Here is a 15,753-nt window from a genome sequence, read left to right as displayed (position 1 = left end):
CCAGCGTGTGATCATGCTCTGCAATCCGCATGTTCTGCCTCAGTATTCGTGTAGCACTGAATCATACCACTAGTCATGTTTCCTTGTGCACACCTCGCAAAATCGTGCACTGTGCAAACGAGACAACAGCTCATGCACGATGCCGTGAGCGGAAATGCACAGTCCCGGAGAAAAAAAAAAGGCGAGAAGAAAAAAAAAGGTGAAGGCGGGGCCCGTGACATATGTGTCGCACAATCCTCGAGGTCTGGCATGGGAGAACGCAGGGAAAAAAATTTCGCTTGCGAAGGCCAGTCGGCGCGAGTGGAGAGGGAGTCTCGCTATGCAGTGGAGCCTGCCTGCTGAAATCATGGGTTTGCGGCAGTGAAATATTTCTGTCTCGGCTATTAATGCGCCTTGAAAAATTTTTGCGGTAGTACGCTTCCTAGAGGACAAGTGGCAACTTCCAGCGTATAACCAAAATTTGCTTGGGGGCCTGGTGAGGGGCCCTTTAAGCAGAGAAAGGAACAAAGTGTGCGTCCGCGCGGGCGCCATACCTTGAAAGTGATGTGGACAAAGTGAGCGCCCGCGCGGCCCGGCCCTCGTCTTCAAAGCGATCTGCGATGTGAACAAAGTGTGCCCAGTGCCGGTAGCTTCATATGTGTTATGTTTTCGACGTTTAGTTCACGTTGAAGCGAGAGACAGCATGAAGGTCAATTCGTTCGCTGCTGTTGCTGCACTTATGTTGCTTAACTTGCTATCGCAATCAATGCTTCACTTCTTGGGCAAAACTGTGACTCCCTTTTTTTTTTTTCTTACTTTAGAAGTGAGGTGTTTCGCATATTACGGACTTCAGATACGACGGACGTTTTTTGTTGGATTATCAGGGTCAGTTGTAATGAGAGTCGACTGTAATGACAAAAAATCAGAGCTGCTGCAAGATGGGAAGATGCATATTTGTAAGTGCTACAAGAGGCAAGACGAGTATAGACATAAGAACGGAGTAATAGCACAGTGACAACACAGTGTGTGTCCTGTGGCTGTCACTTTGTTGTCTCATGTTACACTTTAATACATACAGAACTGCTCTTATCTTTCATCCTAAGGCATGTTTCGTGCTCGAAAGAACAAGTAGGATTACTTGATTTGTTTTGTAATGTTGGTCACAGTATAATGGAGGCATTTGTGAAGTTTTTACTGCAGATTGCATGTCACTGCTGTCTATTCTGAAGTGGTGAAGCGTGAAAGTCATGAATATATGTTGTATACAGCATTGGCAGAGAAGGTCTGGGACCCCATGTCCAGCACCCAGACACTGAACCTGGTGCGGACAGCCAAGAAGCTGGTTGAGGATTACCCAACGGTCAATGCCCAAAGTCGGCACCTACAGGTTTGCCTTGCCTTCTGTGGCAGTTTCTGTGTGCATACAAGCGTGTACTCATTTCTCACTGTGTTTGCCACCTTTGTGCAGATGTAATGTATGGGCTACCCTCATGACATTTGTGAACTTAAAAGCAGTGGTGTTCAATATTAAAGTTTCCAAATTTGAATTTTAATAATAATAAATAGAATACTTACGAATATTAAATTGAATACCAAATATTTTATAATTTCCAAACAAAAAGAAATATGGAGCTTGTGTAGTGGTTTACATTTGGCTAAAAGAAAGAAAAAAAGAAAGTTCGTGTAATGCCGTTCACAAATGGAAATGAGAAGCTTGTGACAAACAACTGCTTTCAGTTATTTGGAACACCATCACATAACAGTAATGGAAGAAAGGTATGGCACCTCAAAAAATGCACCTGTGCTGCATTTGTTGAAGATTAGTTCAACACAACAGCCCTGCACATTGATCTGAAGGGATGCAAACATAGTGAGACTGGAAAATAATTAGCCTTGCCTTATGGGGATGGGGGTGCCTTCCCGCGCCTAATCCCTCAGCTCGTGCTTACCTTTATCTCCGGGTACCGCTGCTTCAGTGGCAACATGGTAGACATGGCTAGTGCACCAGAGCTGATTTCCTGCCCAAACTGCGATTCTCCTTCCTGGTGTCAAGTCACTAGGCAAGCACAAGTCACCGGGATGTGCCCTTATTGGCCTCCCAAGAGGCGGCCTCCTTTTCGACCCTGAGTTGCAATACAGCGACAATGTAGCAGCGCAGCGGTTGCATGTAGTTGATCAGTTTTGTGGTGAACTTTTGCCTGTAAATGCCTTGACTGTCAGACTGTGTTGTACCTTGGGTTAATAAACCCGGTTTGCTGACATTCTGTTTCCGGTGCCTTCTCTGTGTCGTGTCAGAGAGTCGACAAACCCTACTGTAGCGCCTTTGTGCATTGTGGAGTGGAGGACCACTGCTCGTAGGAGGAGCCTCTTGCAAACTTATTTCCACAGCCTAAATCAAGACAATGAATTCTTACATTGCCTTAAAAGCCAGGCATTTTTATTGAATGACTGGAGGTTCTTCAATATAAGTTATCTGCCTCATGCGCTTACTCAGGAACTGGTGCCTCTGTGCAGCAACCGAAGCTCTCCTGCAGCCGAGTCATTTGTAAAAGGCCCTGCTTGCATCCACCTTCCTCTTCTGAAGCTTATCTCTTATATCCAAACAGAAGCGAATATTTGACAGTTCTGAATAATGAATTCTCATGTCAAATATGAATTGAATATTCTGAAATATTTGATTTGTCTTTGAAATTTCAAATAGTCTCACGCCATTAGTAAAATACATTTTTACAGTTATAATGCAATGGAACACTTTGTACCACCAATGACAGCCAAGGGTTTGAAGAAGTGCTAATGAAAGACCTAATTGTGAAAGGAGTGCTTACAGATGTTACTTTTATTCTTTGCCCCTGCTTATTTCTGCATCACTCCATGAGAACAATATGACGGCACAAACTAAAAGGCTTGCCCCTCACCATTTTCATTTGGCTGCCACTGCTGCAGTTTGTTGTTCCTTTTGGCATTTGAGATGTGTGAATAAGTCAGTTTAAGCGGTTCCCACATGGTTGGATCAAATTGCCCTTCACTCCACTGACCAGATATTAGACATAACAGCTACAAGTCAAACTGCAAGCTGCCAGACAGTAGCGCCCTCACATCTAAAGTGACGTGTCTTCTTGTGTGGTTGTTTATTTGTTTAATTTAGAAAATATGACCAACTCTATTGTAAGATATAGAGATAAGCAAAAGTACATAATTTCATTTCTGTTTGTTACAATGCTTAAAAAGCAAACTGCAATGAAATTTTGGGCTACATAAAAAGCCTACACTCAAAAATTAGATACAGAAAAACCGCCATGCAATTCTTACTTTTGAAAAATGAGTGGATGCATTGAAAAATGCTTCAAAAGTAGGCACTTCTAATACCGAAAATGAAAAATACACCACGATTATTGCTTGTTGAAAGTGACGCATGACATTGGCCTCATGGCTCATCAGCATGGCATCTGAGATTAGGCACTGCTTGCAGCTCCCCAAAGCACGCTGAAAAATCTCGGGAGGCAATGGTGCTGGGACTTGTGTCATAGCCGCTAACCACCAGTCGCATGCGTTGTCTGCTCAGGCACTATTCAAGTGCTGCTGTTAAGAAAATTTAACACTTGCCAGCCCTGCAGCTTTGCCAAAATTGCTTCTGTAGTATATACTACTCATTTATTACCAATTTAGCCAAAGTGAAATTCAGTTGTAGTTGACCTTTAAGAACTTGTATTCCCTTATTGAACTTGCAGAACTTCTTGGCCAAGGTGGCAGCACGTATTAGTCGAGCTTTGGATGAAGATGTCTACATTCCCCTCTATCCCAAAGAGTAAGTGACCCTGCAAGTCTTGTTTTCATTGTGACCACACATGCTCTGTCACCTTTGCAGGGTCCTAGAGAACAGGTCAGGAGCGCCTGCGGCCTTCTTTCACCGCCAGTTCTGGTCCTGCCTTAAGGTGCGTATTGGCAGCAAAAAGCAAGCAAACAGGCATGTTATAGTGAGTTTTGCAGCACTTGAAAACAGAGCATATTTGCACGTACTCCGGTGCTTTTAAATTTTAAAATACTTGTAGGGTGAAACGACGACAAAGACCTGGACAGCTGTTTTTACAGTAGAGCTCCCGTACTGAGCTGCTGTGACATTCTTGGTTCCTCTAGTACAGGGTAGCAAATCGGAGGCTTTAATTCTGGTTAACCTTCCTGCCTTTCTCTCCTTTACATCTCTCTCTCTCTTGGTTTAGTACAAGTTCCTTTGATGTATGCTGTGGTTGTCATGGCACGAGAAGCTGTCAACAATATTGGCACCTGCTCTGTTTTAGTTTTCATTGATACTTACTACTACCTTGAAAATTATTGCATGACCGTACAGCCATTTCTTTTGTGGTTTCACACAATGCCACTCAAATACTATGTTCAATCAGCGACATACAAGAGAGCATGACTTCTGCATTTGACAGACATGGCGTAACACTGTGCATTAGGAAGCACAGTTTAAAGGTTGCTATGTTAAGAACTTGCTGTACTATTGACCAATAGTTGCAATCAAATACAGTGCAGTTCATTTGTAATGATACCTTTGATGATAACTGGTTAAAGCAATGAACATTAGTGTACTACATAGATATATATATATATATGTGTTAGAGAAACACCCTATATACAGTGTGTATAGTTCGAAGTAATTAATAAAGGGAAAATGAGACATCTACCCAAACATAGCTAGAAAGGAAACCAATTTTCCCTTTATTAATTACTTCTCTACACCTTGTGGGGAACTATTAGGTCAAACTCTTTTTGCCTTTGCTTCTGAGTTGGTGATAAATACAACTTCGCCTGCCATCTGCTAGCCGCCTGGTTAGCTCAGACGGTAGAGCGGCTGCCCCGGAAAGGTGGTGGTCCGGTGTTCGAGTCCCGGGCCAAGACGAATTTTTCTTGAGCTGTGAATGAGGAACCCGTATGGGTTTGTTTTGTGGCACTTAGCTACGTTTGGGTGGATGTCTCATTTTCCCTTTATTAATTACTTCTTTCCACCTTGCTAGTTTCCGCAGAAATATTGCGTCAAATGTGTACAGTTATCATCTGAATTTCTTAGCACAAACAGAGTGCACTCTATACCGTAGACGGAAGCAAGGTGGTGTTAATTTAGTATATGTTGCTGTGATTTGGTGGCTACAGTGTTCTGATACTGGTTCGTGAGACCATAGATTCGGTTCCTTGCCTTTGCAGTCAGATTGCAATTGGACGGTGAATGAAGAAATTCTTGTGTGCTCTGCATTGGGGGCACTTTAAAGAACCCCCGGTTCTCAGACTCAATCCTGAGCCTTCAGTTGCGACATCTCCCATAGCCTGAATGTTGCTTTGGGATGTTGAAAGTTAAGCTTTCTCATTTGTTTCAGCTTATGAAGAATGTCCTCAGCTGGCAAGGCCTGCTGGCTGAGGAGCCACTCAAGGAGCTGTCCTTGTGCAGCCTGCTGAATCGTTACCTTATTGTGGCCCTGCAGGCCGGCCTCTCTCAAAGGGACACAGTTGAAAAATGCACCCGCGTGAGTGCCCGGCCTAGTCTATCCTGAACCATTTGAAACACAATGTTCTTTTTTCCTTTTTGACATGCAGCCTCATGGGGTCGATTTTTTATTTTTTTTTCAGACCAACATTTTGAGTGAAATTAAAGTGACAAAGAAATTGTGTTATATATATTCTTCATTATATAAGGGTCCAATGGTTAAGTACATTTCCTTTCGAGTGTATCAAAATTCATGTAACTTATTTTCATTTTTGAAGTAGCTTTGAAACAACCTGCACGTGCGGCCATAGTGAAAATGAGACATGCCAGGTTGGCACTCACAAGTAAAGTCAGTGTTTGTGTGCCCATCAGAAGAAACCCGGCAAGTGAGAAACTTGCAGTAATCGTTTTTTGGATTGCTAAATGAGATACAATCAGTTCTTGCTCCTCTTGCAAAAAGAGACTTACGTACAGTAGTATCTTTACTTCGTGACAGCCTGCTTCTAGCGACAATCATAACCTACCATATCAATTTTCGCAACAACCATAACCTGAAATAGCATGTCCAAGGGTACCAAATCTAAAGTGCACAAGCATTGGCATGAGCATGCGGCAGTGAATAAGGTGAAACACACATAGCTCTAGGGCGCCACTGAAGATAGTGACTATGGTGTGAAGGGAAAAATTGGTTCTGGAAGAATCCATGAGATGGCAGCACAGTAAAACTTTATTTGGTAGCAGCACCTCGGGGATGTGTCGGGCGGCATTTCATTCCAAAAAGGTGTGTCTGGTTGCTGCTGTACATGTACCTCTTTGGCCATTTCAGACTTGTTTCTGCTGCCACAAGTGTACGGTGGTGACCCTCAGAGGGTTAAGCTTTGTACCGTGTCACAAGGGCTGGAATGCTTCCTCTGGCAGATATGGCAGAATGCTTCCTCAGACAGCAGCAGTCTATCACTCTGAACTGTTGTGAGCACCTCTGATAGCAACCGACGTGCATTTTTCTAATCTCAATTTGGAGATACTGACACTTTCTCTGTTTAACTCTGTCTGTTGACAACTAATTCTAATTCTAATAAAGCATAGTTGTTACCCTAATCTTTAAAAAAGGCTGCTTATGGTGCAAAGAGCAACAATTGGGTATTACTTGAAAATGAAGTAAACCCCATAGTATATGCATAATATATGTATTCATATGTATATGAATATCGCATACTGGTGTATAGTGGACATATACATCTCTTGATGCATTTGAGCATATTGTTCATTCACATCTATGTCGGCCTGTTTGTCAGTTGTGCCATCACGAGTTCTCTTGTTTTGTTATCACATTTATGACTGCCTTGCTTTGTAGCATTCCAATTATGGCCACAACTTTGCCATGTGAGTGCTTTGTTTCCAAGTTTGTTAAATAATGTGTTCAACAACATGTGTTCAATAGCACTTTCAATAAACTTTGTTAAAATCGATATAATTTGAAGTGCATCTTGTCCCAGCATGAGGGGCCCTTAGACTAGGGCTTCTGCAGCCTTGGCTGCCGAGCTTAGCAGTGTGGCCTCCCATTGGAAGGGGTGGAGTTGGGAATAAAGAGACACATTTGTGAAGTTAAAACTTCAACAAGTTTGGAAGCAAGTTGCTCATTTTGTGCAGAAGAAACATTTGGCAGTAAGTCAGTCCTTACTCTGTTGCTCTTAGACAGGTCATGACTAAGGTAATTTTACTTTCTTTCGAAACTGGTGGACATCATTATTTTTCACAAAGGCAGTGAGGATAAAGCTGCCTGATTTTGTGTGCATGTTTGATGCAGAAACGCTACTCTGTACATTTGTGCAGAATAGACACAATCATAAGGCAGATTAGGCAGCCATTGTATGTAATCTGGACCAGTATGGAAAAGAGTGAGTTGCGCACATGGAGAGGGAGAGAAAAAGAAAAAAGCTAGGAAGGAGCATTACATGATAAAAATGAATTAAAAAGAAAGTCGGCCCAGCACATGATCATGTTGTGGTAAGTTAGTGCTCCCACCGTCGCGCTCAGCATGCACTCTTCCGACAAGACAGCAGGTGTGATAGCTGCACGTGGTTACAAAGATAAATATATTGCATGGAACAACAGTAGTTGTACAAGCATATCAGTAGAAAATGTGCACTGTGCAGTTGGCAAAGTACCTAAGGAAGTACGCTTCGTTTAAAATCTACTGGGAACAAAACATATTGTTGCAAGTTGAGCTCACCCATGACACAGCAGTCACATGTGGTTTGAATTTTGGGTGCATGGGAGAGAGGAAAGGCGAAGGTGAGGACTTCACGGAGTGTTGGCTTGCTAACACTGGTTTCATGATGTCGTGCTCCCCCCTAGTTCCCTTCTTTCATCCATGGTTGAGCACGAAGGCCTTGGCAGCATTTGTAATGCATCCATTGGCTCCGACTTCCCTATGCAGCTGGTGTCAACGTTGCCAACAGCATGGCTGCGGGGGAGCCCCCTTCCACAGCTGGAGTTGTTAACACGCTTTCTGCGACTCTACCGGCAGCACCTGGAGGGCCTCTGTGCTTCCTCTGCTTTGGGACCGGATATGCATGCCAGGTGATACATGCTCTTGAACTACAAAGTGTTTGGTGCAACTGTAAGGTGCCAGTTTATGTGTGAGATTTTACAAACTACCATTTCTTGCATACCAGTATTTCTTATTCATTAGTGCACTGAAATAATTATTGTAATATAATAAATTATGATATTCGCTTTCTCTCCTGTATCCCTGGTGAACGAAAATCTCATTAATGAACCAGCCAACCAGCCAGCCAGTAAATGGAGTGTCCTACACGACTGTTCGTAATATGCATAACAATTAACTAGTACCATGTGAACACAACCAAAGTATTTTGAAGGGCTGATAATCGCCTCCAAGAAAGGCACTATATGAAAGAGGCAAGGAAATGAAAAGTACAGGAAAGGAAGACTGGTGTTCTCGCTCATGAAATCTGCTTGCATGCAGCTTAACTGTTTAAGCTTTGTGGTAATGCCACTGTCATACTCCCAATGTGTTGTGACAATGGCAGAAGCAGCTATTTTCACTTTTTCCTTGGTTTTGAAAATTCAAGTTTATTGTAAGATCCTGCTTATAATCAAAACTTAAATATTATACAGAATGAGTGCACAATTTCCTTTCCCCTTTCACTGCTAACAGACAGGTAAGTGGACCATTAGGGTTACAGAATGGGTGCCAAAAGAAGGGAAGCGCAGTCGAGGACGGCAGAAGACTAGGTGGGGTGACGAAATTAAGAAATTCGCAGGTGCTAGTTGGAATTGGTTGGCACTAAACAGGAGTAATTGGAGATCGCAGGGAGAGGCCATCTTCTTGCAGTGGACACAAAATAGGCTTCTGCTGCTGCTGATGACGACTAAGAAAGCCCTTTGTTTGGCCATTGTAAGACAAAAAGCTATTAATCTTTAAAAGCTTTGGCACCTGAATAATGAGAGACATACAATATTTATCAGAAAATTTGCATGCCTACCCATTCAGCTTGCATGGCCATGGGAAGATGGAGGTGGCCAGGCTTTTGATGCAAAGAAATTTACTCCTTTTCTTGGAGAGAAGGATGTGCCAGTGATGCAGCTCCTTGCAAGATGGTGCCACATGATTAATCCACAAATGTTTTTATTTTATTTTCTCAGAGATGCACTGGATGAAGTTGGAAAGCTTCTGGCCTCACTGACAGACAAGGCCAAATCATAAGACATGTTGGAAATAAAAGAGGCACTTTTGCAGTGCAACATTCTTGTGGCAGTGTAGGAGTGTCACACTTGTGTATGCTTGTCATCCTTTTTCCCTCGTCATAATTTTCTCAATTTTCATTTAGTAGATAATGGGCCTTTTCGATTTTCCATTTCTGGCTACCCACGGGCTGCCAGAGCCAGCCAGAATGCCTTCGTTTTTCTCGAATTGCTCTGCCCACCGCACAATGCACTTCTGCCGCATGTTCGTTTTACTCGGGCTGAATGTTTCTGGCTACCTGCGGGCTGCCAGAAACAGCCAGGACAATTTTGGTCTGGCTGCTGTCAGGAAGTTCTCTGGTAGCGGTCAGCAAAAAGAGGCGATGAGCACTCGCTGCCATCTTTGTGGGGGCTTCACGGATTGCAACACGGGCACTTGAAGACTTTTACCTCGCTCAGTCAACTGGCTACGGTCACCTTTAGATTGCATTAATTCTAGTGTTATTTTCTAAGGTTCTGACGCACCGTTCCGCCTTGCGAGGTGGTGCGATACGTGTGGTGGTGAACCATTTGAAGTGTTCTTTTGTGTCTGTGTGTGTGTGTCTGTGCGTGTTTGTTCCGTGGGGGCTTGATCCCAGCGCTGTAAACAGCGTGCCGCACTCATGCGTAAATGCTATCTGCATCGTGTTCTGCGCAAGTTGTAGACGCTCTGCCCTTTTGTTCTGCACCGCAAATTGCAGTGCATTTTCAGTTCATCTTTCTCTGGTGGTATTCCTTTTCACATCTCTCGCATATGTGTCGTGAAACGTCGGTTTTCTGCAGTTAGCGAAGGCGTCGCAGCTAGCCTGTGTGCGCTCCGTCTCTCTGTCATATCCTTGGGTGGCAGCTCGAAACCGATGTGTACTAATGATAGGCCGTTGATGTTAAAGGCATGCACTGGTTGTGTAATGGCCACATGTACCTTAGTTTATTGCTCTCATGATCGACCAGTACTATTTTTCATGTGAAACCTCTTGCTGGTCACGTGCGGTGTGCATTTTCATGTGCCTACCGCAGCCCCAGCTCCTTGAATGAGCATCTTTAATGCCAACTTGGGTCTGTGTGTACGTGTCACAAGGTATGGGTGGCTTTTCATGGTTACCATTATATAAGACATATCATCAGCGATTTTGCACTAACCATCAGATCGATTGCTGATAACATTAAAGTCGCCAATCATCTCTGAAGGGTGGATGCACCACCTATTTCCTTCTTTTTAATTAGGTGGCTGAAGAGCAGGCCTTTTAGAGCGCAGCAGCACTCCTTCCTGGGTTGAGCGTCAGCGTCCCTCCGCGTAACCGCGCAAATGCGCTCATGCCACCGCCCACGCGCTCGTCGTCGTCTTTTACCACAGCTGGCTCGTAGGCGGTCCTCAGCGCAACCGCGCTTGTGCCACTTTTCGCGAGTTCGTCTTCCATAACTAGCCTATGACTGGCCCAGTTGCCGCTCATCATGCCAGCGTTCCCATACTGCCTCACGCTCGTGCCACTGCCCACCACTGCTCGCGCCTTCGTCGTCGTCTTCCACAGCTGGCTCCGATGGCGCTCGTATCATGCCAGCGTCATAGAGCAAACATAGATTCCAGCGTTCCCATACTGCCCTTTCCTGTGCGAAGGCGCTGACGGCATTCGCCCACTGCCAGTCGGTGCGGTGATTTCGGTCACAAATTCTTTCCCTCAATATATCGCGAAATGAAAGCACGAATATATAACACGAATGAACGCGAATCTATAAAAAATGTGTGCGTACTTTTCGTCACGATGACCACCAATTACGTAATGTATTATATTTGTGTTCAGACGGTGAAGCAAATTACCGATTCAGTGCGCGGATCGAACATGACAAATCGGGTTACCGAAGGTTGAGGATTTGGCTTACCAGGGTCAATTGACGTTTTCATTGTTTTAATACTACAAAGTTCACCGCATAACTGCAATTTCATAATGCTTAATTATTACGGCTTCGCTACATGACCAATATGCCCGGTGTGTCTGTGTACCCCCGCTCTAGCTCGCTGTCCGGTGATGCACACATTCGAACCCACCGTGATTCGAACCTTGCGTTAGAATTTGCTGCCAAACAATTAGCGGCGAGACTGCATTGTGCGCAAAGGCCTGTGTTGCAGTATGGTTATATATAAGTCGATTGAGCTGCATCTCGGCCGCATACCACACAGTTCCTGCCTTTAATTTCTACCCTAACAGCGCTGTGCTAAGTTTTTGGACATTTTCGTCAAGTTTCGTAATGACCCCAGGAAAATTCCGTATAACTCAAATAATGTAAAACTTGAGTTCCTGCATGTGTACCAAGGAGCGCAGCGCGCGCGCGCACCGTTTGGCCTGTTCGAAACTCGAGACCACGGCAACCACGGTGCTCGGCAACGCCCGCGGCAGTGGCTACAAGATTAAAAGAAAAAAGACCAAGGTTTTGCGATCAGCTACATTAACGCATTTCTTTTTCCTTTTTTTTTCTTTTTCATTTTCACATACAGGGTCCTGAATATTTGGCTGCGCGTGTTCAAAGAAAAGGTTGCGCTCACAGCTGCACTGTCCTTGCTGAAATTTTGCAGAACGATCGCATTTCGGCGTCGGCTTCGTTTACTTGGCCTGCGCTTATGGGTATGCAAGCATAAACTTGTGTCGGCACCTTTTGTCATTCGCCTGTTCCAGGAGCAGGTCTGTGCCAGGGCCGGTTTTTCAAACGCCATTTTTCCCATAGACGCAAACAGTTTCTCATTTTTTTTTCTTAGAAACCACGCTATTAACAGTGCCAAGTGTTATACTAAACGAAGTTGACGCCAAAATACAACCGTTCTGCAAAATTTTAGAAAGAACAGTGCAGCGGTGAGCGCAAAATCATTTTTTTCTAACATGTGCTATACTTATACAAGTACTGTTCTCAGTCATGTTGTATGAAAGACAAGCATCACTCGTCGTTCCCGTCGATAGCTCAGTTGGTAGAGCGGTGGACTGTAGAGGTTTCGACTATGGACATCCATAGGTCGCTGGTTCGAATCCGGCTCGACGGAGTATTTTTTTCTTTGCGTTTATAATTTTTAAATGGTGGAAAGTACGTGTTGTTCAGCATGTTCGGTTTACACAAAACACATTTATCTAATGACTCTTCAATTTTGGCTGCCAATATTTTAAAGTAAACATAGCCAAAAATGAGAAAACTCCATAACAAGAAAAAAAAATTGTTTACAACGCTGAAAAGGTAGAGGGGGGGGGGCACATTTACACCTTATTATAAACTGCATATAAATTGAGAAATTTAAGTGGACAAAACATTGCTCTGCACTACACGTGTTAACAAATCGTGCAATTTTAAATGCACTGCGAACTGATGCTCTTTCTGGTGCGGCATTACTTCGTGCTTCAATTACTTTTTTTAGCAAACTTTGACCAAACTTTGAAAATAAATGTGCAAGTCTAAATTTACATGGGGCCCTCGATCACCAGGCCAGGTAGAAAATTTTAACGCGAGAGCGTTAATTAAGAAGCCTGCGTCGCAGAAAATCCAGTGTCGGCGTCCCGCGTCGGCGTACGTTGGACGTCGCTTCGCCAAAAAGAATTTCGAAGCAAATTCCGAACCACCGCATACCCAACCACTTTTCTACCACCAAAGTTGCTCATACTTATACGTTGTCTTTCATTCTTTACAAAGTTATTCCTCGGAATTTTGACAACGGCAGCCCACAAACAAATGTAATGAAAAAAAAAAACACCGACCAGCGCAGCTCTTCCACACTGAAATATTAAAAGGAAGCTTAAGCTTCCTGTTAATACTTTTCTGAGATAACCCCCGGATCAATATTAATGACATTTGTTGCATTTGAGAGAGAAGTTAAATTCTAGTGACTGTTGGAAGCGGAATTTCGATTTAGGTCTTGAATTTTGTTAAAGAGATTTTCAAATATTCGACCGTCTGAAAAAAAATGGGAGCACCAAGTTTACAAGTTAATAGCTCTGCATCAAGAACAGATATCGCGGTTCTGTAAACGGCACCCATTATATCATTCAAAGCGGATAAATTCTATATGTCAATTTATATCTTACGTGAATTTGTTACGTTGGTTACAAGAGTTCTGCAAACGCTGTATTTCCATATTACTAAATTTTTTTATATAGGAGGTATGCACTGAGCTCGACCCGCGAGGCGGCGACAGTGTCGCTGGGGCAGCCGCGGCCGCGCCATGTTGACGGTCGGGGCACGGGGCGCCCATAGAATATGGGGGCTGTTGCGTAGTCCAGGGTAGCGTACCGTATTGCTGCCGAGAAGTAGCGACGCCTGCCTAACGAAGCTCGACCGACATTACTTATTGGGTAGCGTGGCGTTGTCGGCGGGCTGCAGGCATCCGGTAGATCATGGCGACCAAGCAGGGGCGAGACGATTTGCTAGTGCGAAACTTGCACGGTTTATTCAAAGGTAGTTGAAAGAAAATAAAGAAAGCATGAATATGAAGTATCAAGTATGAAGTATCAAAAGTACATTTCGGAGCCCCTTAAATAGGCTCTCTACAAGTGTGGGCAGGATCTGGCTTCCGGCGAAGGACACGTGACAGGCACAGAGATAAGGCCCCTCCTCCTGCAATACCAAACACGGAAAGGAGAGGTCGATCCTGTCATCGACGAATCCGGGGAGAAGGTCGGGTGAATGACCTCTCCGGCGTCGTGGGGTCCGGCCAAGAGAAGGTGGGGGGATGAGGTAAGCACACACGATGCCACGACCATGAGAGGAGTGGAAGAGGTCCCCCGTGGGCTTCGGCTCAGGGGGTAGGGCGAATGACCTCTCCGGCGCACGTGGGCTCCGGCTCAGGTGCACGTGAATGACCTGTCGCCACGTGGTGTCAGACGCCAACCCTAACAGGGCGCATCGAAATATCCACGACCTACGGTCGTGGAAAAATCTTTTGGCCCGCCGTTCGCCTTGTTTTCTTATCCAGTCGCTGATATATAAGCAGGACGTTTCAGCGTCTCGTGCGCAGTGCTGTTCTACGTCTACGAACAGGTCTACGTACAATGTTTACGTATCCGCGGACAGACTACGCTCCGGCGTGGCCGTGCGTCAACTGAGCTTGGGTGTCGCGGTGAACTGTGCTATGTTCGGATTCAGCAGTCACACAAGAAAGAAACTCGGTGATAGGAATATGTTGTCCAGATTGGGTTCCTCTCGACACGTGGTTATTTCTCTTCTTAACTGCAACCTTAATGTAAAAGAGCACAGCGGCTATGTGCGAACGCGCCTCTGCCAGGCCTGCCTTGCAGGCGCAGTGTGCCGCCAGCACCTCGCCGTTTTATTTTGCGAGAAGCCATGGGGGGGGGGGGGCGAGTGGCTTTTCATCGAATGATTGGGATTGACAAACCTGGGAGGGCAAAAAAACAAAGACTGTTTTGGCAAGACCAGAATAATTGACGTAACATAAAAATTACGAAGGCTATGTAAAATCGGTGTTTAGTTCTCGGGGGGGGGGGGTCTTTTTTTTTCCATTGAAGCAAATTTAACGCTATCCTTTGACGACGCAAGTGGACGACGCGGAGTAAATTCCGTAATGAAGGCGATCATGTTACGCGATCAGTTTGACGCGCGGCTGCTGCACCCAGCCGCTCGCCAGATCATTGTGGCCTTCCATCGACTTGTGCTTTCGTTTGCTCGCGGGTCGCGGAGCTCGTTGCATTCGCAGTTTAATCCTTGATGTCTGCGACGTCCACGCGAGGCAGTAGTCCGACATCGCGTCGAAGCTGATGATCTTTGAGTTCGAGCTGGTCGACACAGTCGCACATAGGCGGATATGACTCAACCCACGCACGTACGTGCTTAGGCCCATCGTTTACCTAAGACGTACTACTCGATAGCCAAATCAGAAAGGCACATTGAAAAGGTAGTTTGACGGTTCGTGCGTATCGGTGGGCCACTTGGCGACGCAGGCCTGCACGCGTAGGCAGCGCGAACTTGCAACCGCAGTATCTATATATAGAACACCATAACCGTAATTATGGCGCCCTGCGCGGATGCCGCTAGCGCTCCTAGCGGATGACGTCATGTGCATACCCCGTATTCACGTGTAACATATCAATTTTGTCCGCTTTAGTTGGTACTATTAGATCCAATCCACAGAACTGTATTATCATTTTTTTTGCTGAGTTAGTGTGGTAAACTTGATAGTTTCGTTTCTGAAAATTTTCGATTTTTGCCAAATTTTAATGAGAAATTGACGACCTAACTCAAAAATTCGAAATCAACAGTCACTAGATTTTAAGTTTTTCTTTTAAGTGCAACAAACCTCGTCAGATTCGGTGCAGTAGTTGCTGATAAAAACGAATTCTCCTTTTACATGTATTTAGGTAGGAGCACCCGAGCTAGCTTCCTCTTATAAGTGTGAAACAACAACAGACGATCGACCCATGCAAGAGGCCGCGTTTCTTCCAGAAAGCTCGCCTTCAGGCATATATCGTTCGCAGCCAGCGTTTCCCGGTAAACGTTACAGGTAAGCTGCAGTTGCATGAAAAGCAATCGGGGAATGCTGTCGCGTTCCATCCTTAAAG

At 44.8% G+C, this 15,753-nt stretch overlaps 2 protein-coding genes and 1 non-coding gene across 5 annotated transcripts in view; 2 read left to right on the top strand and 1 right to left on the bottom strand.

Moving 5' to 3' along the window:
- Positions 1-9,264, top strand: part of LOC142585855 (PAX3- and PAX7-binding protein 1) — a 48,958-nt gene extending 39,694 nt beyond the window's left edge. Inside the window, exons 14-19 of the mRNA XM_075696915.1 lie at positions 1,248-1,366; positions 3,708-3,784; positions 3,845-3,911; positions 5,352-5,498; positions 7,899-8,041; positions 9,131-9,264. Coding sequence (XP_075553030.1) covers positions 1,248-1,366; positions 3,708-3,784; positions 3,845-3,911; positions 5,352-5,498; positions 7,899-8,041; positions 9,131-9,191 — 614 coding nt within the window. The 3' untranslated portion in view covers positions 9,192-9,264. The remainder of the gene's footprint in view (positions 1-1,247; positions 1,367-3,707; positions 3,785-3,844; positions 3,912-5,351; positions 5,499-7,898; positions 8,042-9,130) is intronic.
- LOC142585856 (uncharacterized) overlaps positions 1-11,915 on the bottom strand; it is a 38,355-nt gene extending 26,440 nt beyond the window's left edge. Inside the window, exons 1-2 of one of the 3 annotated variants that reach the window (XR_012829142.1) lie at positions 11,748-11,915; positions 1,555-1,634 (exon numbers count right to left, since the gene is read on the bottom strand). Coding sequence is in view for 1 of the 3 variants with exons in the window: in XM_075696916.1 (XP_075553031.1) it covers positions 1,929-1,973 (45 nt within the window). In the remaining 2 variants the exon portion in view is untranslated. Of the gene's footprint in view, positions 1-1,554; positions 1,635-1,928; positions 2,095-11,747 lie in introns of those variants that run through there. The other 2 variants (XR_012829141.1, XM_075696916.1) reach the window with 2 other exon arrangements.
- A 231-nt stretch (positions 11,916-12,146) lies between these two features.
- Positions 12,147-12,236, top strand: TRNAY-GUA (transfer RNA tyrosine (anticodon GUA)). Its single transcript is given in 2 exon segments — positions 12,147-12,183; positions 12,201-12,236. It is a non-coding gene; the product is annotated as a tRNA-Tyr (tRNA).
- The last annotated feature ends 3,517 nt before the right edge of the window (positions 12,237-15,753 follow it).

Source organism: Dermacentor variabilis, chromosome 6 (genome assembly GCF_050947875.1).
Source record: "Dermacentor variabilis isolate Ectoservices chromosome 6, ASM5094787v1, whole genome shotgun sequence".
Classification (NCBI taxonomy): domain Eukaryota; kingdom Metazoa; phylum Arthropoda; class Arachnida; order Ixodida; family Ixodidae; genus Dermacentor; species Dermacentor variabilis.
The sequence above is the reverse complement of the archived record's forward strand: the minus strand, read 5'-3'. Positions and strand labels throughout refer to the sequence as shown.